The sequence below is a fragment of the Copadichromis virginalis genome, linkage group LG4 (assembly GCF_057382275.1).
Source record: "Copadichromis virginalis isolate Kocher_CV1m ecotype Utaka linkage group LG4, C_Virginalis_male_GT1.1, whole genome shotgun sequence".
In the NCBI taxonomy this organism is placed as follows: Eukaryota; Metazoa; Chordata; class Actinopteri; order Cichliformes; family Cichlidae; genus Copadichromis; species Copadichromis virginalis.
Genome location: NC_140621.1, coordinates 10074745 through 10102413, shown reverse-complemented (window position 1 = coordinate 10102413; position 27669 = coordinate 10074745). Strand labels below are relative to the sequence as shown.

At 40.9% G+C, this 27669-nt stretch overlaps 3 protein-coding genes across 4 annotated transcripts; 1 reads left to right on the top strand and 2 right to left on the bottom strand.

The window, feature by feature from the left end:
* Window positions 1-12550, bottom strand: mcoln1b (mucolipin TRP cation channel 1b). The gene is made up of 13 exons (XM_085453432.1): window positions 12329-12550; window positions 10405-10652; window positions 10076-10237; window positions 8276-8432; window positions 7780-7861; window positions 7575-7671; window positions 7366-7465; window positions 7163-7269; window positions 3709-3858; window positions 3472-3573; window positions 3236-3358; window positions 2508-2714; window positions 1-2174 (listed from the first exon to the last, which is right to left on the bottom strand). The coding sequence occupies exons 1-13, from the start codon at window positions 12369-12371 to the stop codon at window positions 2040-2042; spliced, it is 1713 nt and encodes a 570-aa protein (XP_085309558.1). The 5' UTR covers window positions 12372-12550; the 3' UTR covers window positions 1-2039.
* Window positions 12551-15166: 2616 nt separating this feature from the next.
* Window positions 15167-27667, bottom strand: LOC146710808 (trafficking protein particle complex subunit 5-like). Of its 2 annotated transcripts, none has more exons than XM_085453436.1 (3): window positions 27607-27667; window positions 16444-16716; window positions 15167-16370 (listed from the first exon to the last, which is right to left on the bottom strand). In XM_085453436.1, exons 2-3 carry the CDS (start codon window positions 16711-16713, stop codon window positions 16074-16076), a joined length of 567 nt encoding a protein of 188 aa, XP_085309562.1. In that variant the 5' UTR covers window positions 16714-16716; window positions 27607-27667; the 3' UTR covers window positions 15167-16073. The 2 variants fall into 2 exon arrangements, with proteins under 2 accessions (XP_085309562.1, XP_085309560.1); XM_085453434.1 differs by lacking the exon at window positions 27607-27667 and adding an exon at window positions 17478-18600.
* LOC146710809 (N-acetylmuramoyl-L-alanine amidase-like) lies at window positions 18571-22483 on the top strand. Its single transcript, XM_085453433.1, has 5 exons — window positions 18571-18671; window positions 19642-20469; window positions 20611-20821; window positions 20897-21191; window positions 22410-22483. The coding sequence occupies exons 1-5, from the start codon at window positions 18605-18607 to the stop codon at window positions 22422-22424; spliced, it is 1416 nt and encodes a 471-aa protein (XP_085309559.1). The 5' UTR covers window positions 18571-18604; the 3' UTR covers window positions 22425-22483.
* Window positions 27668-27669: the final 2 nt, after the last annotated feature.

The window sequence follows — 27669 nt, the reverse complement described above, 5'->3', positions numbered from 1 at the left end:
TGCCATTTAAAAAAAACCCTCTTTATAATTGTAAACAATATCAAAGAAAACAAATAAGTTTACATTAAAAATAATACAAATGCCAGATATCTGTTGCATTTCAAAAACCCCTTGTTACTGTTGTTCTGATCCAGTTTTTGTGCACTGAAAGCCGTTCATATCACCCTATGCAGCATACTGCATCTTCACCACTACTTCAAGTTTATATAGGTACTTCAAGAGATGTCCTTATCCATTCATGAATAAAATAATGGAGCCATTTCCCACATAGCTTCAACAGACAGAGTCTAAGTGAACCATTATTTAAAATAGAGACACAACTATGCTGCTTACAATCCAAACTAGCATACAAAGACAAAAAGTATTAGCTATATATTTCAAGAAATATTAGAAAGGAAGATTTTTGGACTGGCATTTGACTTTTGGAGATTTTCCCTGTAATATTGTTATACTGTACAGCTGTGTAATTAGGAAAGAAATGAGGGGGGAAAGAGTAAAAATGAACAAGAACAGTTAAAACCAAAGTCTTGTGACTGTAACGTAGCTATAAAAGCTACTAGCCAAAACTGCCTTAGTTAAAGCAAATTTAGCCAACTTCTTCTCATTTACAAGAAAATGAAAATTCAGTTTTGATATTCAGGCATCTTAGTAACTGAACTATACAAAAATAAGTCAATACTGTAATGGGGAGGGGTGAGAAAACATTACCCGCTAAACAAATGCTGCTAAAACAAAATTAGCCTAGCTTAGCAGAGTAGCAGTAAACAGAACCAGAGCAATTCCTGTGAGATCACATGGTTAAGCTACATTTAAATGAAACATTTGAATGTATTTTTAAACCATTAAAAGTCACTGGCTGAAAAGAACAAGAGAGGGAAGGGGAATCAAAAATTCATTTGGGTACTGAATAGTCTCCTTCATTTTTTTCCTTCATTTTTTTCTTAGTCTAACAGCTACAACAAATGTAAAGATTTTTTTAGTGCAGCCATTCTGACATTAAATATAAACATAAATGCAGGTATTAAGGGGGGAAAAAAAATCACTGATGTCATTAGACAACGCCTACATTTACATATTTCATTGCTAAAAGGCTGCTGTGAAAAAGGTCTACTACCAATTAACATAAAAAGGCATAAAATTATTTATCATCTTCAGTAGTTACTGTGTGTTTGTAAGGCAGCACATTAACCTCACATGTTCTAGCAAAGCACACCCTGCCTTGCAGTGCATTAGCACAGACCTACACCTGCCACCTTATAGCGAAAACGGCTCATACATATTGATGACTAGCCGGTTGGCCGTAGGGCTTGTCCTTCCTCACACGGCTATCATCTCCTTCCAGTCACAGGAGGACGTGAACAATGGAGATGAGGAGCAAGCAAACTGAACTGGAGTGAAAGAATGGCCTTGACTGTTAGCCAAAGCACATGTACTGCAGTTAATGATCAATCTTTTTTTTTTCCAGTTTGCCTGACTTCACCCTTATGCCTAAATTCCACAAGACATACATATATTTACATAATCAAGACGTATGAAAATCCTTTTGCCTAAGTAGCCATGCGAACAATAAAATGATCATGAAAACCCTGTAAATGGTTGGTCATTCAAGCGAAAATGCATCCTAATTTGACCCGACAGACCCGGTGTCCAGCCTTTGTTTACCGACATTATGCTTCTAGCCATCAAAGCCTGACCAACCTGACAAGTCAGAAAGACAATAAATTATTCATACAGTACAGTACAAAAGCTGAAGCAGGTAATTGGGCCTTTAAGTGTTCAGTGCAATCTACCGTTCCAGCACAAATTAAAATGCAAAATTCAAACAGGGTCAGCAGGGGACAAAGTAGTCCAAGGTCACTCAGTTCTGCTTCAAGACATTAATCGTCCCTCTTTGCTGGGTGTCTGGAAAAAGGAGTGGAATAGCAGTCAGCTACTGGAGTGGAAATATGGTGCTTTAAAGATGGAGGGAAAGAAAGACTCCCATGTCCTTCAATGTACACACTGCTTACTCCCTCTGTGCTTCTACTAGGTCACTGTCCTCACCACTCACAGCAGCAGAGGAAGGAGCATGATGAGGCTTCGGGTGCACGGAACTTGCCAGAACTGGGCGTGTCCGTGCACTGTGCAATGAATGCATGTAGATCTGTGATGTGTGCCTGCTCCTGTGTTTGGGCCTGCAAGAAGACAAAAAAGCTGCAAATTTTCAAACTGCTATTGTCACTTACTAAATAAAGTCCCCGTATTTATCGGTAAAAATAAATCAATACATAACTGCACAAGTATCCTGCATTAATGTCGGATCACATTTACCAGTATTAACCAATAAGTATGATCATTATCTTGATTTAGCAGATTGGCACTGGGAAATTGGCAAAGTAGAGGAGACGTTGATGGGAAAAAATTTTGTTTTTAGATTTTAGCATTTCTGTAACCCAATTCATATGATTAGAAAAAGCACTCAAACCACCACCCAACAGTATAATAAAGAAACAAAGCAGCAACTGTACCATGATGGTGTCATAAGCTCCGGTGATGAGTGCGATGAAGAGTGACAGCACCATGTAGATGAAGAGGGAGATGAAGGTGTAAAGGTAGATCTGGCTGAAGGTCCACACCAGCGTGCTGCTGTGCTCCATCTCAGCGAATGTTACAAACATGTCGTCTCCATTGATCAGAGAAAACAGGCACTCTGACACCATGGACAGGGAGCGAAACTGGATACATGGAGTCCAAGTTAGCACAATCATTTAAAAAAGAAAGTTTTGCAGTCTTTCAGTGTTTTTATTTATCTTTTTGGCACGGACTACAAAATTGACTTCTAGAGAATGTTTCTGTGTGAAAGGCAAATATCAATTAATTTCACATTCATTGAATTAGGTAATGTACGGTATTTTTGATGCACATATTAGCATATTTATTTTTTTATTGAGTCATTTAATTATTTCATTTTATTCATTTTGTTTTTAATTTCAGGAAAGCTGGCCCTCCATATATTTCCACCAGAATTGATTACATTATTTTGCTTGCATGCAAAAAGCAATATCCTAACAAAATGCTGCCTGATTCATATTTAATAACTATCAATTTTCTCCTCCCATTAATTATACATAGCTAAAAAATGACATGCTGGGAGGCAGTTTATCATAATTAGGATGCTCTGACATGCAATTCTGCTCTGAGTGACTCACGCCTGCTCACTCCTCCTTAGAGACACAGCTGTGTGTCCGTGCATTACCTTTGCATGGTAGGGCCCCAGCACTATCCAGCCACAGAAGCAATATCCCAAATAAATGGCGGCCGCACAGCAGCAGAAGCGGATGACATTGGGAAAAGCAGCTCTTAGAGTCACAATCAGGATCTGTGGGAGAAAGAGACCAAATTAACTAACTGTAAATACATTTTAAAATATTATATAAAAAAAAATTGTGTTAAATAATATTTTCCATATTTGTGTGTGTGTGCTTGACATACATTGTATTTCTGAAAGAAGCTGAGGTAGCGGATGACTCCCACCCACACCAGCAGAGTGGATGTTCCCAGCAAGATCCCACAAACATCATATGATGACAGATTCTGCATCACAAGGAAGACATCATTACTTATCATAACTTACTGAAAACTGGGAATTTTACATCTCAGTAGGTGAATAAAAAAAGAAGCTTCTTTTACAGTGTGCACAAAGCTGCACACCCTCTCACATCTTGTTACCTTGGACTCTATCCCAATTTTGATGAAGCTGCCGATGATGGTGAACGTGTCACTGACGATGAGCAGAATGTACCAGCCGTTGATGAACTCCATCCTGTCTCCCCAGCTCACGCTGCGGCCCAGTTTGTGATTGAAAAACTGCACGTACTCCTGGGTAAGGAGATGGGAGATGATCAATGGGGCTTTAAATGTGATACACACAACCGGAAAACTGGGAGACCGTGAAAGGCATTTAACTACTTCTCTTTGCCTGCGTGACTTATCATTATGAAATTATATGTGTTGAATATATGGCATCAGGGGGCAACAGTGTTTGTATTGCAGGATGTAAGTTTTGCTGTGATCTCATTAGCGCCACGGCCTCCAGGCAAGCGCTTAGAAAAATGACAATCCAGCAGAGCGAGCAGTGCAGACCAGCCTCATCTTTCACGGTGGCAAGCAAAAATCGGAACTTCTGTAATCACATTTCACGCATGATGACTAACTTGATACACTGCACCCTTGAGAAATGTAATGATAAAGATTTGAAAGCTCATTTGCGGCTCGATATTTTTTTTTCTGAGGTTTTCATTTTGCACGATTTGCTGTTCAGAACAATTCATCTCATCCTGGGTCTCTTTGCAGCACTTCAGTTCATCCACTGAAACTTTTTTGCTTCCACCTTTAAGCCAACTTTCTTCTGATTGGCTGCCTGTGAAAAACAGAAGATCTTAACAGCAGGTGGGCGGGGCTTATGTGCTCACAGGTAGTGCTGTGTACCTGAGATGGCCATATTAGGGACATCTGCTCTTGGCAATATTTTTTATGTGTCCTCATTTGGTTGTTAATATGACACCATAAGAAACTACAGTTCCCCAAATGACACTTAAGGCTGACTGTAAAAGGGGTTCACTTCCACAGACACTGTGAAAGATGTGTTTCACCCACTGGTTTTAGACTCCGATTTGAGGCTTTAATGTAACCAATGCGATTGTATTTGGATAATAATAATAATAATAATGGATTGGATTTATATAGCGCTTTTCAAGGCACCCAAAGCGCTTTACAATACCACTATTCATTCACTCTCACATTCACACACTGGTGGAGGCAAGCTACGGTTGTAGCCACAGCTGCCCTGGGGCAGACTGACAGAAGCGAGGCTGCCATATCGCGCCATCGGCCCCTCTGGCCAACACCAGGCCAGAGGGGCCTGAGAGGGAGAAGTGCTAAGTTATCCATAAAGTGTACGAGTGCAATGCAGACTCTTAATTAGTACCTCAACAAAAGTTGCAACTTCAAGCAGTCAGTCCACTTGGGGTCCCATTTTGAAAGACATCAGAGGAGAAGTGAAACTTTTTACAGCCTCCTTTTGGTCTCTGTAGCATATTTTCCTCCTAAATTTGGAAATATCTCACCCATTTCCATTACTGTGCTAAAGTCTTGAGTCACCCCTCTTTTTTTTGGTTTATATTTTGTGAGTAAAATAGGTGCAAAACTTTATTGAAACATGTGCAAACATACATGGAAATAGAGTAGATAAGCCAATGGTATGACCATGTATGACCAGGTATGCTACACTAGCAGCGTGTTTGGGATCTTTGTCATACTGAACAATGAAGCTGTTGCCAATCAGATGCTTTAACAATGGCGGATCAAAATATGATGATGATGTCACTTTTCTATGTTCGTAATTTCATCGGTTTTTGACGAGATATCCAACATCACTGGCTGACATGCAGCCCAAACCAGGGCAGAGCCTCCACCATGCTTTACAGTTGTAGAGACTCATTGTTGTACCTCTCTCCTGACCTCCTTTGTACATACTGATGAGCATTTGAACCAAAATTTTTAAATTTGGATAAAAGACCTGATGCATCTCTCAGGTACTGTGGAAGGTCTGTGCTGGAATTTTTTCATACTTCGTAACCTCCTAGGACCTGGCGTCCACATATGCGGATATCACATTTTGGGTTGTCTAGACCAAAGTATTAAATTTTGCTCTACAACGGCCTGATATCCACTTACGAGTACACTATTCAATTCAATTCAATTCAATTTTATTTATATAGCGTCAAATCACAACAAAAGTCGCCTCAAGGCGCTTCATAGATACAGAGAAAAACCCAACAATCATATGACCCCCTATGAGCAAGCACTTTGGCAACAGTGGGAAGGAAAAACTCCCTTTTAACAGGAAGAAACCTCCGGCAGAACCAGGCTCAGGGAGGGGCGGCCATCTGCTGCGACCGGTTGGGGTGAGAGAAGGAAGACAGGATAAAAGACACTGCCACTGTTCTATCAAAATCTAAAGCAAATGTCCTCTTATGTGAAACTCATTTTTCTCAGAAACAAAAATCAGGTAAAAAACAAAAACAACCCCCCCCCCCGGTAATTCTTTGTTTTTACATTCATCAGGTTCCAATCAGCCCAAATAGCAAAGAGAAACTGAAAATACATGCCATGAAAGAGTTCAGGTCTTAGGAGGTTAAGACACGATTTTCAGATACTGTTGAGCTGCTGTAGACAGGTTTTTAGGCCTGATACTTCCCTTTTTGTCTTCCACTTGTCCAGTTTCCTCAGTGTTTTAAGTGACTGCACAGCATGCCAAGATAGGGAACGTTTTCCACTAATAGATCTCCGGGAATCACCTTGTTGATATAAAAATATGGTTTTGTGTTCATCACAAAACTGTGATATTTTTCATAGACTCAGCTAAAGAAATTGGAACAAACAGTTTTTTGGTGTGCAGAGACAACACCTGCTCATCCCTTGAGTTAGGTGACTTTCTCATAGGTCAGTATTTCTTAACAAAGAAAAAAAAATACTCTTAAAATGGTCAGGTACAAGGACGGAACTAAAAAGAAGTGAAAAATCAGCGAATGTCCAAAGAAGAAAGAAATCCTTGAGAACTATCGTTCAAAACTACTAGTCTGTCTCCTTGAAAGCAAAATATAAATAAAAATAGACTTTTGCTGTAAGAGACAAGACTCAGTACTGTAAATTGTATTAAGACTTAATGTATGCATTATTAAAAAAGCTAGACAGTCTGGCAGGAAGGTTCTTTTGACCAGGCTTCACTTCCTTTTTTGTGTTCATGGTGGTCGTGCATTACTGTGCGGTTACATACACAAACAGCCTGTCCTTATCTGAGCTCCACTTTTGTAGGTCATTGAACACTATTTAACAGGTATTTGTGTGTGTGCAAAGGGCCCATGCAGTCTATGGATGCATCTTGGTATCCAAGCTAGCTAATGTTGACTGATAACCTATCACTCTGTTCTCCTGTCCAAGTAAGATTATATGTTCTCACGCCCAAAAGAGGCAAACATTGAGACAGCCAAAATGCCAAACCCAAGGCTTCAAAAAGGCAATGTCAGTCGTGCTATGTGCAATATCCATTTCAAAATATCCATTTCATAGGCTAACATCACAAAAACAAAAAAATACAGAAATTATTGGCCAGTTTTCTTACATGCTGCAGGAGGATGCCTCTGAGGATGGAGCGTCCACACAGCAGCAAGGACAGCACGCAGACGATGGCCACCAGCACATCAAAGAACTCCTGCGCATAATTCTCGGCTGAAAAAAGAGGACAGAAATAAAAGGGATCAAAGGCAATTAAAATAAATGAAGCGGCAGGTAAATAAATATCACCCCTAACCACCAGTCACTCACCACGTCCAGTCACATTAGGGTCTTTACACTCCTTAATGGAGGCACGGTTCTGAAGACTGATCGTAACTTTACCGCTGTGCGCCCTGTTATCCATCACAATCTGACGACAAAAGCATGAACCACGTAACAATTAGCATGTAAAAAACAACATTTTTAGTTTTTCTATTCTGTGGGATGTTGACTGAATTTGAGATCATAGAGGGGCTCACTGTGATAGCAAAGGTGTAGCAGTCCGGGATTTCATTATTTATAATGGTCTGAATGTTGATGGCCTTCAGCTGGAAGTCAATGGTGACATTGATCAGCCTGGGGAGGAAAGAGACATGCTGAGGATTCAATGTGCAGAATTCACATTGCAAAGAAAAGCAATACCTCTTTAATACCAAAACACACAAACATAACAGAGTCTCTAACTTGTAAAACAGGAGAGTGAAATTCTTGTAGTCACTGTTTCCTGGAGCAGCGCTGTACGTCAGTGGGTCCAGTCCAATACAATCTGGAAAAAGGAAAATCAGAAATGGCAAAAGAGGAACTAAGTCATACATGATTTTTTCCATATCACATGAATGCCACACCACGGTTTATTTTTACCACTACATTTATCATGCATTAGCCATAGCCGTCTGCCAAATCAGCAGATGTGCGCAAATAACCCCTTTCCCAGGACCGGACACAGTATTTTTGCTACTAAAGTGGAAAAAAAAAAGGTCTGTGTTTTTCATTACAGGACTCAAGTCTTTAAAAGTAGGGCACAGTTGCAGGGCACTGGAGCAATAACACAGTGACTCACTGACACGATTGGTTCCTTAAGGGAAATACTGGCACTTGAAGAATGTGCAGACAGACGTGTAACAAACAAGTAGACTTTAAAACATAAAGAAAAACAAAATCAAAAGAAGGATTATCCTACCTGTGACAACATGTGGGTCGATGTCAAACGTGTCATTGACGGGGTCAATGGTGCCCCTCCTAAAGTACCTCTGACAGAGGGAGAGCGCGCTTCCGTTAACGCCGACACCCGGCACATAAGCGTACCGTCCCAGTGAGATCTGAGGTAGAGCCAAGTACTGAAGAGGGAAAGAGAAGCCGAGAGGTGGAATTAAGCTCGAGAAAACATCTGTCTCCTTTATGCGATGTTAAACTTTTCACGTTCAGAAAGTAACAATGAAGCTCTCACTAAAAAGAACGCTGTTCAGTCAGGATGGCAACGAGATAGCGGCATCTCTTTCCAGAAATATGTCTCAATTACTAGAGGTGGAAATCACCAGACACCCCAAGATTTGATATAATTCCGATAAAATATTATTGCATTTTTATCACATTTATTAACTTTGTGTTATGTGCTTGGTATGGAATAAGATATGTTACGATTTATCACCAAGTTGAACTTTGTCAATATCTTTTTTTACAGAATACAATGAAGTTATTTTACTTTAATTTGAGATTACAAGCACTGTCACTAAAACCTGCATTAATGTTGCCATAAGATTCAATCTGCAATTGCATGCAAAGTGTTTCTGGTAATACACCAAATAACTGTGATAAATTCTCTGAAATCGCATCTGTTGCTGTCTACATAAACAGAAATTCACATTTAACAGGAATGTATATTTAACTGCGCTCAGTAATGTTCCTGTTCTACAGGAATATAACCACAATACAACCAGCTGCCAACCAGTTGAGTCAAGCCCACTTGAGTTGTTTTCATTGACAAAGAGTCATTCAGACTGATGGCAACATGTTGGCAACATTTCTGCTTTTATAAATTAGACAGCAGTTATTTGCAAACTTCCAATGATCTCTCTGAGAGTGACTGCAGTCAGTCCAAGTAAGACTGAAACTGTTTGCAGAAAGGTTGCCTCCTGTTGGGCGACCTGTGCAATCAGTTGCAGAATGTGAAAAAAATCTATACAATCACCAGGCAGCCGCTGCTTTTTTTATGGATGCAAGGAGGTTGCTTTCCTATTTGTGGTCATGTGACTGAGCCATTAGCTTGCTCTTAATTAGGAGGTAGCTTTAACAAGCTGAGTGTGTTCAGTGTTGGATGGTTTTTCAGTTGAGCCCATTTAATGTAAGTTTGCTTGGCTAACAACATCTCAGGATGGTGGCGCATGAGATGAGCCTTCTCGCTCGTAGACTATTTTAATGTATTTAATAAAATCTCAATATTTGGTGTTCCTGTAGTGATCAATGTCAAAAATATTGGGATACTCTATTGGACTGACTTCCCCCCACCCACATCTGTTACTGTGCATAACCTACAGCAGCAACTTTTTCCATCTAACTACTACATCCACTTCTTCATTGTCTGCAAATGCAGACAAACAGACGTCATTTGCAGTCTGTGTTTCTGCGCTTATTCACACACTCAATTCTAAGCTAAGCTAGTAAACATTGTAAACAATACAACTGCTAAAGATAATAGCTCAGCTAGCTTTGCAGTAGTCCTGTTTTCCCCTCAAGCCTCTGATTGACCTTTGTTTTGTTGGGTTTTTGTGTGGAGTGGAAATCTGCAGTCAGTGTTACAACAGTATATTAGGGTCCATTGTAAGTAATAATACCATGAAAAAACACTTATTAATATCAAGCATATCTAATGTATGCATGGCTTAAAAAAATCATTAAAAAAATCATATTAAACAAAATTCTGGTCATAATAATAAATCAAGAGATCTCAAAATGTCTCTTAAAATGGTTATTAGCAGGCTACCTGCTCTATGGTAAAGTTGATGTGGCTGTACATCTCCATCTGTGTGTGGACAGCGTGGGGATTCTTGTCCTTGTAGCCCTTCAGGAAAAGGTGCTTGAATGCCGCTGTGTTTTCCTCTTGAAACGTCACAACCATCTGGTTACTCAGTCCAAACATCACCAACTAATAGACAGAGCCAGAGAGCACAGGCACAAGACAAATGAGCTGAAACACTCGGGCAAATGCAGAGAAGCAGTCGCTGCACAGTTAGAATAAAACACAGGACATGATCGGGTATTTGCATTCTGAGCCTACAGAGTATTCATGTTAAATCAAAGGGCTGTATCCACCTGCACAGTCACAATGATGATTTTCAGCAGCTGCAGGCCAAGTTTGAAAGGCTTGCGCCCCTTTGCATGATACTTGTCACAAGGGCTCATGAAGAAATACTTGAGTTTCCTCCTCAGGGCCTCCTCCTCTCCTTCTTCCTCCTGCTGGAGGAGCTTGGAGCCCACCAGGGTAGGAGGGCGGGAGCTGCCACTTCCAAGAAGATCCTGGGAGCCATAGCCTGATACGGAGGAGAGCAGCTTGTCCTTCTCTGTTAATAAAATCATTCATTTTGGAAAGAAGCTCAGCATTAAAGAGGTACTCAAGACATTATACATTGCTGGGTTACTAACAAGTGACAATTTGAATTAACCCCTTTTATCCTGGAAAAGTGGTTGGAGAGTGTCTTTAATTCTGTTACTTAGCAGTGTTAGCTGGTCTCCCTGCCTGTATGTGGTGCAATTTCACAGCTTAGTATAACCAAGCTAACGCTGGCGGATAACTTTCATGTTTAAATGTGTAAATGCTCAAAAATGATCCAAGCATGATCCAAGATTACCACTTGTAGCTCCTGAAAAACAAAAATCCAGTATCTTAATGATTATATTACATAAAATCATTAAATAAAAAAGAGTTTACAACAGATAAAAGCCCAGGTTCTGAAAAGCATGTTTATTTATACAATGAATCCTTCTTTGGTTCTTCATAATGAATTACTGTGGCATGGAGGCGATCAGCTTTTGACACTGCTGACGTGTCACTGCAGCTCAGGTTGCTTTGATAGTTGCCTTCAGCTCGTCTGTGTTTGGGGTCAAGTGTTTCTCATCTCCGTCTAAACAGTACCTCACAGATTCTGTGCGGCCTTCAGATCAGGTGAATTGGTTTGCTAATTAAGCACGTGTCTAAATGCCATTTGGTAGTAGTTTTGGACCCACTGGCACCCTGCTAGAAAAGGAAATTGGCATCTCCATAAAGCTTGGCAGTCAGAAGCATGAAGTGCTCCACTCCAGCAGATGACATGGCACCCCAAGTCACCACAGACTGTGGAAATGTCACACTAGACTTCAAACACCTTGGGTTCTGTGCCCCAGGTAAGCTCTTCTGACATTATCTCTGGTTCAGGAGCGGTCTGACATCAGGAACGTGACACTTGCAGCTCCGTTCTCTGCCAAGTCCTTGAATTGACTTTTCTCAAGGTTGCAGTCACCCCTGTTGCTTGTGGACATTTTATTTTCCTTCCTCAACTTTTATCAACATGCATTCTGTGAACAGCAAAAATAGCTGTCTGTGGCTCATCCTGCTGGCATAGAGGGAAGCCTGTCAAGTCAGCAGTCTTCTCCTGATTGCAACTGCATGTTCTCAACTAGACTGACAGGCAGTATTTATACTGTATCTGAATGGCAATTCCCCCAAAGTCGAAATAAGATTAAAAAAAAAAAAAATTCGAATTATCCTGCTGGGTCTCTTAATAGAATTTTATAAATTGCTTGACTGTAGAAAGATTTTTATGTGATTATCATCAAAACAAACATGGCTGAACTGTCCATGCTATTCGATGACGTCATCTTGGGCTCGCTAACTGTGATGATTTTAAGAACCACCGGTTGTAGATGTCAAGGCGGAAACCTTTAAAGCGTTTATTTTCAAAACAATAAAAAAATAAAAAATAAAACTTTAAATGTCCAAAATCGGCGGAATGATCCTTTGAGCCTCGAGTCACCTGTGAATAAATACACGGAGCGGACGTGTTTCTTTCATTGTTCGATATCACACCTTAGCAAATTTTCACAGATGGACCCGCCTCTTTAAAAATAAATAAATAAACAAATACATGAAAAATAAAATAACGTAATATGATGCTAGCAAATAAATGCGTACCAATCCGTGGTATAAAGAGTGATACAGGTGAAGAGAGATAATAAAAGAGAGGACTGAATGTTGCCAAACCTGTGGCGCTGTCTTGGATGCAGGTGTAACTAGAAGATGCCATGGTGATGCGTTCACGTTCGTACAGGAGCAGCGGAAGGGTACATCACACTCATAAAAAGCGAGTAGAGAGCAGACGCGGGTTCATATTATTTGTTTACATCGTAAAATAAAAGACGATTGCTGTCGCAGTCTGCGGATGAAACATAGGTAAACACATCGCCGCTTCCTTATGACCACGTGACTCCATCATGTGACTAATGCCTAGCCTGTAAGCTATTGCTGCTGGGAAGACTAAAGACGCAAACGCCAAAAAATTCAGGGCAAATGTTGAGCTAATGTTCCGGTTATTACTCATTTTTTGTTTTGTTTTATGTTTTATGACAGTTTTATTAATTAAGACTTAGGATAAAATAATTATTGTTTATTGAAGAGAACTTACGTTTGCGCAAGTAGTTAATAAGTTAAGTCATGGTGAAGAGAAAGGGTTTTTTCGCTTTTTGAGAAATACTGGTCTCATAAAGAGGATCTGAGGATTCAGGAGTGAAGCAAGATTAAAAGCCAGGAGATGGCAGTAATGCAACATTTTTGGATGCAAGCTGCCGTTAAACATGAAAGAAGAAGAATAAGAAGGCCTCAGAGGTTATCTAAGAGCATATTGGGAGCAACAACACCATGAAGCCCAAAGAACACACCAGACAGGTCAGGGATAACGTTATTGAGAAATTCAAAGCAGGCTTAGGCTACAAAAAGATTTCCCAAGCCTTGATCATCCCACGGAGCACTGTTCAAGCGATCATTCAGAAATGGAAGGAGTATGGCACAACTGAAAACCTACCAAGACAAGGGCGTCCACCTAAACTCACAGGCCGAACAAGGAGAGCGCTGATCAGAAATGCAGCCAAGAGGCCCATGGTGACTCTGGACGAGCTGCAGAGATCTACAGCTCAGGTGGGGGAATCTGTCCATAGGACAACTATTAGTCGTGCACTGCACAAAGTTGGCCTTTATGGAAGAGTGGCAAGAAGAAAGCCATTGTTAACAGAAAACCATAAGACGTCCCGTTTGCAGTTTGCCACAAGCCATGTGGGGGACACAGCAAACATGTGGAAGAAGGTGCTCTGGTCAGATGAGACCAAAATGGAACTTTTTGGCCAAAATGCAAAACGCTATGTGTGGCGGAAAACTAGCACTGCACATCACTCTGAACACACCATCCCCACTGTCAAATATGGTGGTGGCAGCATCATGCTCTGGGGGTGCTTCTCTTCAGCAGGGACAGGGAAGCTGGTCAGAGTTGATGGGAAGATGGATGGAGCCAAATACAGGGCAATCTTGGAAGAAAACCTCTTGGAGTCTGCAAAAGACTTGAGACTGGGGCGGAGGTTCACCTTCCAGCAGCACGACGACCCTAAACATAAAGCCAGGGCAACAATGGAATGGTTTAAAACAAAACATATCCATGTGTTAGAATGGCCCAGTCAAAGTCCAGATCTAAATCCAATCGAGAATCTGTGGCAAGATCTGAAAACTGCTGTTCACAAACGCTGTCCATCTAATCTGACTGAGCTGGAGCTGTTTTGCAAAGAAGAATGGGAAAGGATTTCAGTCTGTAGATGTGCAAAGCTGGTAGAGACATACCCTAAAAGGCTAGCAGCTGTAATTGCAGCAAAAGGTGGTTCTACAAAGTATTGACTCAGGGGGCTGAATAATTACACACACCCCACTTTTCAGTTATTTATTTGTAAAAAAAATGTTCGGAATCATGTATGATTTTTGTTCCACTTCTCACGTGTACACCACTTTATGTTGGTCTTTTACGTGGAATCCCAATAAAATTGACTCATGTTTGTGGCTGTGATGTGACAAAATGTGGAAAAGTTCAAGGGGGCCGAATACTTTTGCAAGCCACTGTATAGAGATATCACTCATGTCTGTATATGAAGCAGTCAGCAGACTGTTAGCTTATTTTAGCATACAGGCTGAAACAAAAGGGATGCTAGCTCTAGTCACACAACCACAACTTCTGATTTCCGCATTCAAAATGTCTTTGTTATATTGGGTAACACCAGAACCAAACTAAATCAAACAACCACAATTTCCTCTTCTTACTTATACTTCTCATATTTTTATTAAGGGACACAAATGCATGAGTTGTAAACCTATACTCGGAGCTTTCCTCAGTAGCATTTAATGCCGCATGGCTTATTTGGAACACAATTTCCCATGAGTCTCTGTCCATTTCAGGTTAATTATGGCTTCTGTCAGATACATCAGGGCTGTGTGGTTGTAGGAGTCACGCCTAAGCCTGCTTACTGGTGGGCTCTAGGAACATAGATGTGCTCCCAGGCTGAAACTACAGAGTTGTAAAATGGTCATTCAGCTAACTCACCATCTGCAGAGGAATGGTTTATTTTAAGAGATTCATTCGGGTTTCAGAGCCCATCATAGTCCTGATAGACCTCAGTGCAGCGTTTAATACCGTTGAACACAATATTTTACTAGAAATTAGAACACACTGTAGATATTAAAGGTTCTGCGCTGCAGTGGGTTGAATCATATCTATCGTGAAGATTTGAATTAGTTCATGTAAATGGGGAGCTTTCTTCACACACTAACATTCACTAGTGCTGCGATTTGTTATTTAAAAAAATGAAATAAACCCAATGTTAGTTATTGCTATAGACATTACAGTCAGACCTGGAAATGACCATATTTATTTCCCTCAGTGTAACAAATAGGTCCTCTGGACATAATATAAATTATAATATTCAGCGCATGTTTTAAATATGTCTGTGTTAGTATAAGCTAAGCAGCTTTTGTTTGCTTAAAAGCAGCCATGTCATCAAAAACAACCACAACCTTCCAGTTTTTATTTGTAACATGTAAACATCTTTGTGTTACATAATGACTCGATGACAAGACACTAAATACAAAAATGTATTTTAAATAACACTAAACTACTTCCTCTTTTCCACAGATGCTGTTTAAAGAAAAACAATTCAGCTTAGCACCGCAAAATTTCTGGGCCCAAGAAATGTATAGATTTGTAAGATGTAGCCTGGTGGTTGCGTTGTTAGCACAGAATTACTAGCCCCAGATTATGAATTATTAAAAACAAAACAAAACAAAAGCTGAGGCTGAGCTGGAATGAAATAGAAAACAAACCATGGACTCATACATCCACTTGATCCCACTTAGCCAGCTCAGGTTTGCAGGGAAAACCTTGAACCTGTCTCCTTAAAATATTTTGTCCCTAAAAACAAGTCATGTGGTGATTCATTGTTGGTTATGATTTAATATTATCATAACCAGGGGTACTCTACTTTGTTGGCCTCCTGTAGCCAGCTTGTAGACTAAAACAATAATAATCAAATATTTTTAAAAATGGTGTAAAAAGGGCTGTCAAATAGAGCCCCAATGTTTTGTTGAATTTTTTTACATTCCTGTGACCATTGTGGCATGAAAGTTTATGCAGTATGTTTACGCTTTAAACTTTTGTCTGTTGCAAATATGTGACAAAAGAAAAACTACAAAATAAAACCACATCAGGAGGCAAAACAGGAAGGAGATGATCCACGAAACCATGTAGGTGCATATTTTCTGCTCATGAGGCTCAGTACAGCACAGTGATCCATTTATATTGTCACCCTGTCTCATCAGTTACCACAAGGAGACACTTCAGATACAAACACCAGCCTGGGCCTCCGTGATTTCTCCTCATCCTGTACAGATTTACATAACAACTCCCCCCCTCCGATCTTTCTTATCTGCCATCCAAAGCCTTGTCCCTGGCTATAACTGACTCGTTAAACTTTATCATCAGCGTGGTGCCTTTGTGCCAGTGGGCAGTGACCTTTGCGGGAAAGCCACTGTGTGTGAGGATGGCCTCCACGATGCCCGCGGTGAAGGCGGCGCAGTTCAAGCTGCTGTTCTCCTTGGGCACGGAGATGTACGCATTAATAAGCGGCTCTTTCTCTATGATGTAGTACGTCTTGTCATCATCGTTGGCCTGCTCCAGCTTGTCAGCTTCCTTTCCAAACAAGGACTTCCACACATTAACCTAAAAGCAAGATGACTGTTAAGAGTTTGAAAATAAAAAAGGATTACTCATGCGTGTGATTACATTTGCTCACCTTGACAAAGAGGAGCATGTTCAACACTTTGGTCTCCCTCTTCCCGTTCTTCTCCCTCAGCACCAACACATCCAGCATGCTGGCTCCCACGCTCTGGCCCATATCTGCCAGGCGTGTCTGCAGCTCCGACACGGAGTACACGCGGCTCTGACAGTACTGTACCATCTCGGAGAACAGGAGCGCAAAGGCGCTCAGACTGACTTCAGTCTTGGGTCGGGTCAGAGGGCGCTCAAGGATGTTGGATTTCCCTCGAGTGAAACGGGTGTCCATTTTCTGTTGGGGAGTAATGGCAGTCAGTGGTTTACATGTTCTGATGCAGACGTTTTGTTTTGGCAAGATTATGGAGCGCACTTTCATGACAGCTAGTGGAGAACTGGCAAAGGCTTTATACTTTTGTGTTGAATCTATGTAGACCATCAGACATCGCTTGCACAAGTTGCTAGCATTTATATTTGAGCGTAGTGTGCTATCGCTCTTCTGTCATTTGATTACTTTTTGGTTGCACATCACCAGCTTCCAGTATCTCCTCTTTCATAGCCTGGTGTGCTTTCCCTCAAGTAGTGAAACAAGTTTATTGTGTCAAATATTAGAGACTAGCCTTTCATGCGAATACAATTTGCGATGTTCAGTAAAGGCAATATACATTAGTGAACCGCAGGGGTGCTAATTTAGCTTTTATATACTGATATGCTAAACATTTACAAAAAGGAGGCACTAATAACATGGGAATAAATGTGTGACCGCAGACTCACAGACCTCTCATTAAAAAATGTAATTCCAGGTATGACTTCACCACACAGACACACGTTACAAGCTTTTTGCAAACACAATGGACCTGCTGAGTTTCTACAGACACGACAGCTGATCAATACTGGCTGTTAGCCATCGCGCTACAACTGTTAGCCGGCACTACCGATAAAGATTATCTTACACATAAAACAGCAGGAATGAAAAGCTACGCTTTTACACAGAGAGTATAATATTCTGTAGCAGGTTTACTCATTTTCAGGGACGTCTGTGTAACATAAACGCACCTTGTCAGAGCTAAATCAGCTGATGGTCAGTTTTTCTTCCTCCTCTCCGTCTTCTTCCTGCTTTGACAGCTCAACATTACCAACAGTTAAATTGCATACCGCCATCTAGTGGCCGGACTCTTTAGTGCAACAACACACTGCACCCTGCTTTCCTTACTTTTTACCTATATTTTTTTTAAACAAGCCATCTTCATCTGGCATTAACGACCATAACCATATTGACGTCTCACTTTCCCCCCGAAAACATAACCTAATTTTTCACAGCTATTATTATTATCATTATTAATAATAATAATATTACTATTAGCACAGTTAATTTTAAATAATTACTCTGGTCTTACTGACTCCACCATGTCCTTCTCGTTTCTGCTTTTAGAAGATCTTTTTTATTTACATCACTGACCTTTATTATCTGCATCCCAGACTTTCTGCACTGGACTTTACACTTGGACCTCCACTTCCTGTTCTTGTAATCATGGCACAGTTGCAAAAACCAGTCTGAAACTTTTTCTCTTGACTTTCTGCAGTGCGTGCACATGTACTGTGACATGATTTCCAGCAATGATCGTGTCACCATATAAACCTCAGTGAACATGAAGATCTTTGTTGTACATTTCTGCGGCTGCTGCTGAGAACACACGTGATTCATATTTTTGGGGGGGACTTCCACAGTTTTGCAGCCCAGCGCTGTGTGTTTTCTCCACACTAACATGAACATGTGTATTGCCTCACAGTGGACTCCCAGTGATTTGTACTGTAGTGAACACTCTTCTGCAGTCTGCTGTTATTTCCAGAAGCTGCGGCACGCAAAACGAGATGACTGAGATTTATTACAGAACTTGAGAAATTCTCGAAAATGTCCAAGTGGATCACTGTGAGGTACACGGAAAGACCTTGACCGCTGAGGACAAACCACTTCGTGCTGCTTATATTACAGGTGCCAGTTTCCCACATTGCTCAGACGGCCACACCAACAGATTAAACTGAGGCCTATCTACTCTGTGTATTTGTGTGTGTGCGTGTACAACTGTTACATAACCACTCCCTTTACTACATGTGATAAATAAGAGAGAGCCATTAAGGCAGACACATTGGAAGTGCGGAGCTGAAGGTGTTCACATCTCAAGATGGACAGAGTCTGCTGGAAGCTGAGCCTGGTCTTTCTGGTGCTGTTGGTCAGCACGTGTGTGGAGGGTAGGGTTGCTTCACTGTTTTCACCTGTTTTATGAGCTCGATTGTATGCATGTATTCAGATCAAGAAACTGTATTTGCTTTCATTTTCTTTCTTTCTTTCTTTCCCTTGTTGACTAATTCCTCGCTCTACTTGCGTGTCTACCAGTCCAAACTTCTTTCAGTTTAAGGACTCGATTCTAATCTTATGCAAATAGAAAACATACATTTCCAAGGAGGCGATCAGCTTTTATCATTTTGATAACAAAATCTTTTTTCATTCTTGCCAAAATAAAGATTTCAGCTGCCCAACAGGCTGGGGCCTCCTTTGTCATGTTTGCTGTTTTTACCGTGATTCATTTGTTTTTTGGAGGGTGACAGGTCTGGGGCGCATGCAGGCCAGTTTAGTCGCACCGGGACGGTTTTTCCTACCGAACCGTGCTGCTGTAACACATGCAGGATATGGTTTGACATGTTCTTGCTGAAGTAAGAAAAATCTGCCCTAAAAACCAACCAACCAACCAATCAAAAAAAGAAAAGAAAAGACAAAAAAAAGTATTTTTGGAAATGGCTTTGTGTAAGACTTTTTTTCTGACTCTTCTTTTTCACATCTGAGACCAAGAAATGGGCAAAATCGTTCTCAGCCTGATAGGGGGAGAAATGTCAGCTGTAGCTTGGCCTAAAGTCACTTCTGATTATGCTGAAAAAAGATTTCTGTGGCTTTTTCCTCCAACTGTTGGTTTCATTTAATCATCGAGACAACTGCTGGAACAGTTGGCTGGCCACTTTACTTCCCACTTGTTGAGCATAATAAAAACACTGCAGGCAATATTTGCCTTTCTTCAGTCAAAGTCTTTTAGTGCCGCTGTTCTCCTCGCCACGTCTCCTTTGGTTAAATCAGTTTGTGTTTAAACTTAGAAACAAAGGAAGGTTTGTATGGGGGAGAAATGATGGGCTTTAGTTTGAATGACAATTTTTCTTTTCTTCTCTTCAGCTTCATTTTCATATCGGATGGAAGACTTCATCAGTGCAGTAAAGCAGGTGGAAGATGAGGACCCTGGGTCAGAGCCGCTAGCTGTGTTGAAGAGGCTGCGGCAGGCAGCTGAGGTCAATGACCCGTTTATTCAGTACTTCCTTTTCAGTGATCTCTCTGGAGTGCCTGAACTGGCTGCTAACCTTTCAGATTACATTAGAAAAGCTGTGCATCACAGGGTGACAGAAGACGCCAAAGAGGAAGGGGTGGTCCTAAGTCCTGATGGTACCACTGTTGCCCTCAGACCGCTCCTCCTGGGCATCGAGGCCGGTTTACTCGCCAAGACTCGAGGACGCGTTCGAGGTCTCTACCTACTTGCTCTGGCCAGAGATCTGGGCCTTTCCCTCAGGCAGAGTCCAACTGTGACGCGGCGTCTGGGACCCGACGGCTGCTGGGACAACCTAAGCTCTCCTCAAGTGTTCACCCTCTCGGACAGCCCCTCCCTGCTCACCACCGCTCAAGTCAACGGAGGCATGGATGGCGTCGTGCTGGGGTTGGAGGTTTCTGACAAATCCAGACGTCCTCGCAAGCTCAGCAGTCTGCTGAAAGAGTACTACTGCCACCAGCTGGAGGGTAAAGGACTAGACACCGCCCCACGCCTCATCAGCCGACGCCGCAGGGAGAACTTCAGACAGCTGGTTGTCCCGCTGCTGCTGGCCAGACAGGTGGTGAAATCTGTACAGCTGCAGCAGAGTCTGACAGGACAGTCAGATATGGAGAGGAAGGAGAAGAAGGTGCTGATGAGAGAGGTGAAGGAGGGGATGAAGGAGTTTGTCCATATGTACATGGGTGAGCATAAAACTTAAAACACAGACCAAGTGAAAGGTTTTAGAACAGCAGTGTGGTCTGTGACCATTACATAAGAAAGTTAAGAAGATCCATCAAAATACGAGCATAACGTCACATGTAACAAACTCTGATCTGTTTCAGATTGCCCACCCATCGTTCCTCGGTGTATGTGGGGTGCAAAGCCGTACATAGGAACACCCACCAACCTCTCGCTGCCTCTCTCCTTCATGTTCATCCACCACACTAGCACGCCCAGCCAGCCCTGTCTGACCTTTGAGCAGTGCTCTGCAGACATGCGCTCCATGCAGCGTTTTCATCAGGAGGACAGAGGCTGGGATGACATCGGATACAGGTACGTAGACGTTTTCACACGTGACATCTTCGCAACCAGCTCACACCGTCTAAGAGTCTCTGTCCTCTCCAAAAGCTTCGTTGCGGGCTCCGACGGGAACATCTACGAGGGCCGAGGATGGTACTGGCAAGGAGCCCACACCCTCGGCTACAACTCTGTCGGCTACGGCGTTTCCTTCATTGGAGACTACAGCAGCATTCTGCCCTCTCAGCACGCCATGGAGCTGGTGAGAGACCAGCTGGCAAGCTGTGCTATCATTGGCGGGCGACTCATACCCACTTTTACCCTGAGGGGCCACAGACAGATGGTGAACACCGCTTGCCCAGGAGATGCTCTGTACAGTGAGATCAAGACCTGGAAACATTTTGGGGTATGTAGGAATTTTGAAGTGTGTGTGTGTGGCGTTTTTCACCACAATGTGCCAACTAATTGAAAATGTTTAGACAGATCCTTACATCACTACTAAAAAAACTTTGATGGTAATCTAGTCTTTCTTCTAGGGTTACTAAGGGGTTGTTGTATATATATCAGCTAATGAAATGTGTTATCAGACATTAGATGGGTTGCTATGCAGCTTGTTTAACTCAGTGATTGTCCTCTGATAATGCCTTAGTAAGCATTTAGAGCATTATAAGTTAAAATGCCTATTTCCCCACATGTATATTAAAACTATTCCTGATGTGATACTCCAAATTGTTGCCATTGTGGGTCATTAACGTGACTCATCACTGCGCAGCACTTTTTCTTTAATCTGAAGTCGATCAAATCTCTCTGGCCTTATTCACCTTCAGAAGTAGACGAGTTCTCCCAGAACGTTCCACAAAAATAATCCACTAGTGCTTCCTACTCCTCCGCCTTCCCATCAATGACACATCCAACCACTGCAGAACTGTCAGAGTCTTTCTGTAGGTGGCATGACCCAGAGTTATGGAAGGCGTCTGAGGTGTACAAGGTGAACAGGAACGGAGAAAGTGTAGTCCCCAGAGGAGCTCCCGCACTGCACATCGCCAAATCAGGCAGAGCCGTATCTAATCTCACAAACTGCAGTCAGTAGCAGTGGCTGAATCATGTTAAATGCACTTGAGAAATCAAAGAAGGTGACCCTCACCATGCAATTTCTGTCTAGATGGAAGGACACTCTCTGCAGCATGTAGGTAATAAAACTGTGATGCTGTGAAGCTCAAGTTAAGGATTTTAAATAGCAGCATTAAAATAATTGCGCAGGTTTTTGGATCTGCAACTTTTCCTGATGTAGCTCCTAGTCAGGGAGGTGAGAAACCCCCTCCCACCTGGTTACTCAAAGAGAAGGAACCTTCAGAAGTTCTTTGTGAAGACGGTGCAACCTGAGTGAAGGTCGACTGTTTCATTTTATTCATCGAGCCTTTATGGCAGAGCATAGGGTGGCAGCATCATGCTATGTGGGTGATTCGAGGCTGTAGGAACAGGTCATAATTGATGAAAGCATGAATGTGGTGAAATACAGAGTCTTTAAAGACCTGTTGCAGCCCTACTTTTATTTCTGCAAATGCTCCACTCTTTTCGGCCTTCTTATATGACTTACTTTCTTTTCTTTTGTTCTTTTTCTTAGGATGTCCAGAAATAAAGAGGCTGGGATAGACCAGAACATCACACAACAAATATTAGACTTATTTTTATGGGCTGCTTTGTTGTCATTTCTTTTTCACTCTGTGGCATGCGTTGCATTAAGTAAGTACCTTTTTTTGGGATTCCATCAGAAGAGCGATTAATATGATGATGAAGTACATCCAATGCAAACTGCTGGCTTTTAAAAAAAATTCTTCCTGAAACAGAGACTGTTGTTAAGAAAGATTTTTCTTCAGTTAGTTTTTGATATTCTTCTACGCGACATCAGCAGAAGTCATGTATTACAGCTGATTTGCATAAGTGTTCTCTGGCTGCTGACATTGCTTGAAATTTCTGACCGCTTCTCCATGTGAAATTCCTTCTGTTGCAACATGTTTGAGGCTTTTCTTGCATGTGCTGCCCATTCCGAATCCCCCACAAGATTTCAGTGGGATTCAGATCTTGGGTTATTTCACAACCCTCCATTTCTTCTTTTTGAGCCATTCCACGGTGGATTCACCAGTGTCCTAAAGATCCCTCTTCTGCTTAAACTTCCATTTCTGGTTTAACTTTCAGACTTTTCACATAATTGAATCAATGACCAGAAGCTGCTCTCCTCTTTGCCTGTATGTTACATGAGAGCATGCAAAGCCTCTACCAACTTGCTCTGGCCAGAAATCTGAGCCTTTCCCTCAGGCTAGTTTTGGCATACAAAGCCATTCTCTCCGTCTTTGCATGCTTTCCATGCAGACAGAATTTTAGAAACATGGACTTTGACATCAACACTTACAAGAGGAAGTCCTCTGATGACATTTTGGGGTTGTTGTGAAGACTCCTTTTTGTTTCTTTTTTCCCAGGCAAGCCATTTTTTTTCTTTTTTAACAGTGAAATTAGTCATTTGAAATAATGTGGTGATATCTGAATAAAATGCCTCATTAAACTCACATTAAAGTCAAATGCTTTGCTGAAGGTCTCTTCAGAGCTTGATGTGGCAACAGCAAACACTTCAACAGCAAAAAGGACGGCAGACCGGCGATGTCAACAGTTTGCAATAACAGGACCCTGGGCTGGAATACCTGAATGTGGAGCTGACTGATGATGGTATTTTAAAAAATATACTTACTGGAATCATGGAAATACTTCAGGTTGTCTGATGTTTCTTTCTTTTGACTGTCACTTTTATCTATCCTGTTTCTGTTTCTAAAACGATCAAGACTTTGCTTTTTCAACTATACAGCGAAGCATTGATTTCCATGAGATGGAGTGTGTCACATGACTGTATACTTGTGGGTTTTATTTTGGCAATAATAATATACTATGTGTTATAGAAGCTGAATTAAAGAAACAAAACTTTACTTTCATAAAAAAAAAATCTGAATACTTTACTCAGCTTATATACTTTCACAGTACTTTACCTTAGTACTTCACTTTTCAGTTGTTTCATTATACATTTTCAGATGATACACTGACTATACTAAATTTCAATTATTTGAAACTTTAAGGTACTACTTACATCATTTCTTTGGCAATACATTATAATAACCGTTATTACTAAAGGGTAAACTGACATTAACAACAACATAAATATTAGGGCTTACTTACTGGTAACAGTTGTTTTGCAGGAAATTATTGTCATATGCTATGTATAAGTAGGCAGGGGTACTGGGACCGCCATACATTACAACACTGGGGACTGCAGTTTGTGTCCTGTTTAGTCACAAAAGCAGTTGTGTTCAGATTGGAATTTGTCCACTGAATCAAAACACAATGAATTTACAGTAAGGTCAGTCTCACTGATCAGTAATATACAAAACAGATAATAACATTTGTAATCATTAACCAAACACAGAACACAGTGTATAAAGTGTTATGTGTACAGATGTCATTGTCTCATATCATCTATGATGCAACACGCAACACAGTTTATAACTCATATATAAACCTGTAACAAAGATACTACTAATAATAGCATAACTAACGACTGGCAGACCAGAATATAATTATTCATTACAAAATGACAAAATAAGCAGTGACACCGTTCTGTACAGTAAAGTGTAATTAACTAAAAATGTATTAGCAGTGGTTATTACAGTGTTATATATCACTGAGGAAATTCCCAAATTGCTTATAAGTGTACAAGGTACTTAAAAAACACCTTCACCAGCTGCATCATTTAAGTGATGTACATATTAATTAATCAGAAAAATGTATTTTTTGAAAGTATGCCTTTGCTTTGATGTTTAACTACAGCAGTTTTGCTTATTTTAACAAATGAAATCATGCACACAGTGCTGAAAACACTGAGCTCACGTATCGACGATTCCAAATTGCCCTTTTCTGTTGGTCTTACTCAAATATCTTTCTAAATCACAGTTTTGCAAACTCAAATTGCATCATTTAGCACGCTCTGTTCACCTAGGAACACTGGGCTTCAAAATGCAGATTTCCAATTACTCATTCTGCATTTATGCAAAGTCAATCGGAAGAACATTTCAGTATGTGTCAGAATACAAAAGGGATCTTAAGTGACTCATCCAGGTGTTAGGCAAGAAGATGGAGCAGCAGGAACACAGACAGTGGCAGGCAATTTGCTTTTTTATTTTTTTGTCAGTTCAGCTGAAGAGCTTTCTCTCTCTCTCTCTCTGTGTGTGTGTGTGTGTGTGTGTGTGTGTGTGTGTGTGTGTGTGTGTGTGTGTGTGTGTGTGTGTGTGTGTGTAACATGGCCTCAAGAAGCCTATACTGACCACTTCTGACGGTAGTGTTTTAAATCCATCAGCAAGATGTCAGTTTTTCATAGCTGTGTGTATTGGTTTTGTGGAAGGAAACAATTTGATGGAACGTGTTTTTGCATGAGATGCAAAGTAACTTATCAAAGCGGTGACCTTCGTTCATTTCGTGCAGAGAATTTGGAGAAACTGACCCACAGTTTCTGAAAAGTTACATATTGTAGCCTTATTTTGAAAATGTTCAAACAATACAAGAACAAAGAGAAACAAAACAAAACATAATGATCATAATCATAATAAATAACATGTTCAAAAAGGAGCAGGAAGAAGCATTAGCTTATTTAATGCCCCTTTTCCACTATTTAGTAACTCATAATCATCACTTTCCCCCTTCTGTTTGCCCCCTATCCTGACATAAATCCTGCCTTACAATTTTTTACATGTATATGCCAGAGGTGTGGACTCGAGTCACATGACTTGGACTCGAGTCAGACTCGAGTCATTAATTTTATGACTTTAGACTTGACTTGAAAAAATGTTCTAAGACTTGTGAGTTGACTTGGACTTTTACACCAATGACTTGGGACTTGAATTGGACTTGAACCGCTTTACTTGAAAAGACTTGATATTTTACCCCAAATATAAAATTTAACATGCATATTATATAGAGATTGAAAATGTGACGTCATTCACGGGTAGAACCGCAAAGGATTCTGGGAACTCGTGGCAAGCGGTACTAGCGCACGCAGGCTTTCAATTAAAATCAGTTACACAGCGATAAAAAGAAACACAAAAATGTCAAGAAGCTGTTGTATTATTAACTGCAATAGCCGGTCGAATGACAGCCACGGGAAGCCGACGAGTAAAGAGATCGGTTGTTATCGGATTATGTCGTTGAAGAGAAATTGTTCGAGCCATGTTTCCGAAGTAACAAAGAGGCAACTGGATTGCAGCCATTCAAAGACCAAATATAACGTCCCAGAACACTCCAGCTCACAGGTTAGTCTGCTCCAAGCATTTACACAAAGGTCAGTCTGCTGTTGTAGTTAATGCGTCATTTTTCTTAACATAATTGGTGATATAGGTTACAAGCAAGTCTGGCGCTGAACAGAAATTGTCGCGCTATGCTCCTTTATTTATTGTGCATAAATAGTGAATTGTCCTGACACAATATTGCGTTTCGCTTCTGTTATTATGGTACATTGACAAAAACATATACTTTTATTCACAGGATAAAACAGGTTTTTTGTATCACTAATTGCCCAGTACGATTACAGCATACAGTATTATTGTCACTGCTACATTTCTGTGATGGGTACCAGAAATTATTTCCACTACTACCCATCCCACTACTACCCACTACTACTACTACCCATCCGTCGGTAAACTGTACCTGGGCTTGTTGCAGTGACCTGAAGTTACTAAACTTCATGATCGTATGCGCTCACTCCAAGAACCGTATAATTATAAATATGCATATAAATATGCTAAGATGAGATAGCTGACTTCATCTAACTAGCAAATGTTGTCCAGGCTACGTTGGTGAAACAGTTTTTTTTAATGTGTATGATATTTTTGTCATGCGATTTTAAAGCTGGTCCTACAACCGCATCCAAGAATAACATGCAGCTTATCTCAGAACTGTCGGTGAAAATTATTCTTGGAGCTAGGTTTAATTGAGCTGCATTTTAAAGAGGTGCAATTTCACAATTTGTGTATATTTTCTAAGTTCACTATTTTGTCATGTGTTGAGAAAAACACAGATTTTAAAATTACATGGTCTAATATTTACATTTAGCATAACTGCAACATTATTTTTTCGTTTTTTTTTTTTTAAAGACTGGAAAGGACTTGAAATTCAAAGTTTCAGACTTGTGACTTGACTCGGACTTTTACACCAGTGACTTGAGACTCGACTCTGACTTGCCTGACATTACTTGAGACTTGACTTGAGACTTGCAAAACAATGACTTGGTCCCACCTCTGGTACATGCAACGAGATATGGATATTTACAGATAGGTGTGACCAACAGGGGGCGCAGGTTGACGACATATAACAATCGGAAAGGCATATATTGATTTTGTTTAGCATTTGGGGGATTTTGATACACAAAGTAACCGACAAACATTGTTCAGGTGTTACTATCACAGTGTTATTACATATTATGATACGCAAATATGTCATTCACAACAGCGTTACTATGGCGAGCCACATAGGTGTTGACAAATGTACGCAGATACCGCATAACCTTTATTTATAGTATACCTATTTACACAAAATAAAACGCATTTAAAGAAATATTATTACTGTGGCGTGCTTACGCTGCTCACGCGTGCATTTCCCTCCGAGAAAAAAAACAGAGTCACCAAGATTTGATCGCTGTGAATAAAGTGTCCGCCACATAAATACGCACAGAATTAGAGAAATGAGCCTGCGATCGAAGCACTCGTAAAAGTTTGACATAGTAAACTTGCCTCCGGTGGGTTACTCGAAACTCTTCTCGTCACCCTCCCCGCTGACGTTTACGTACGCAGCCG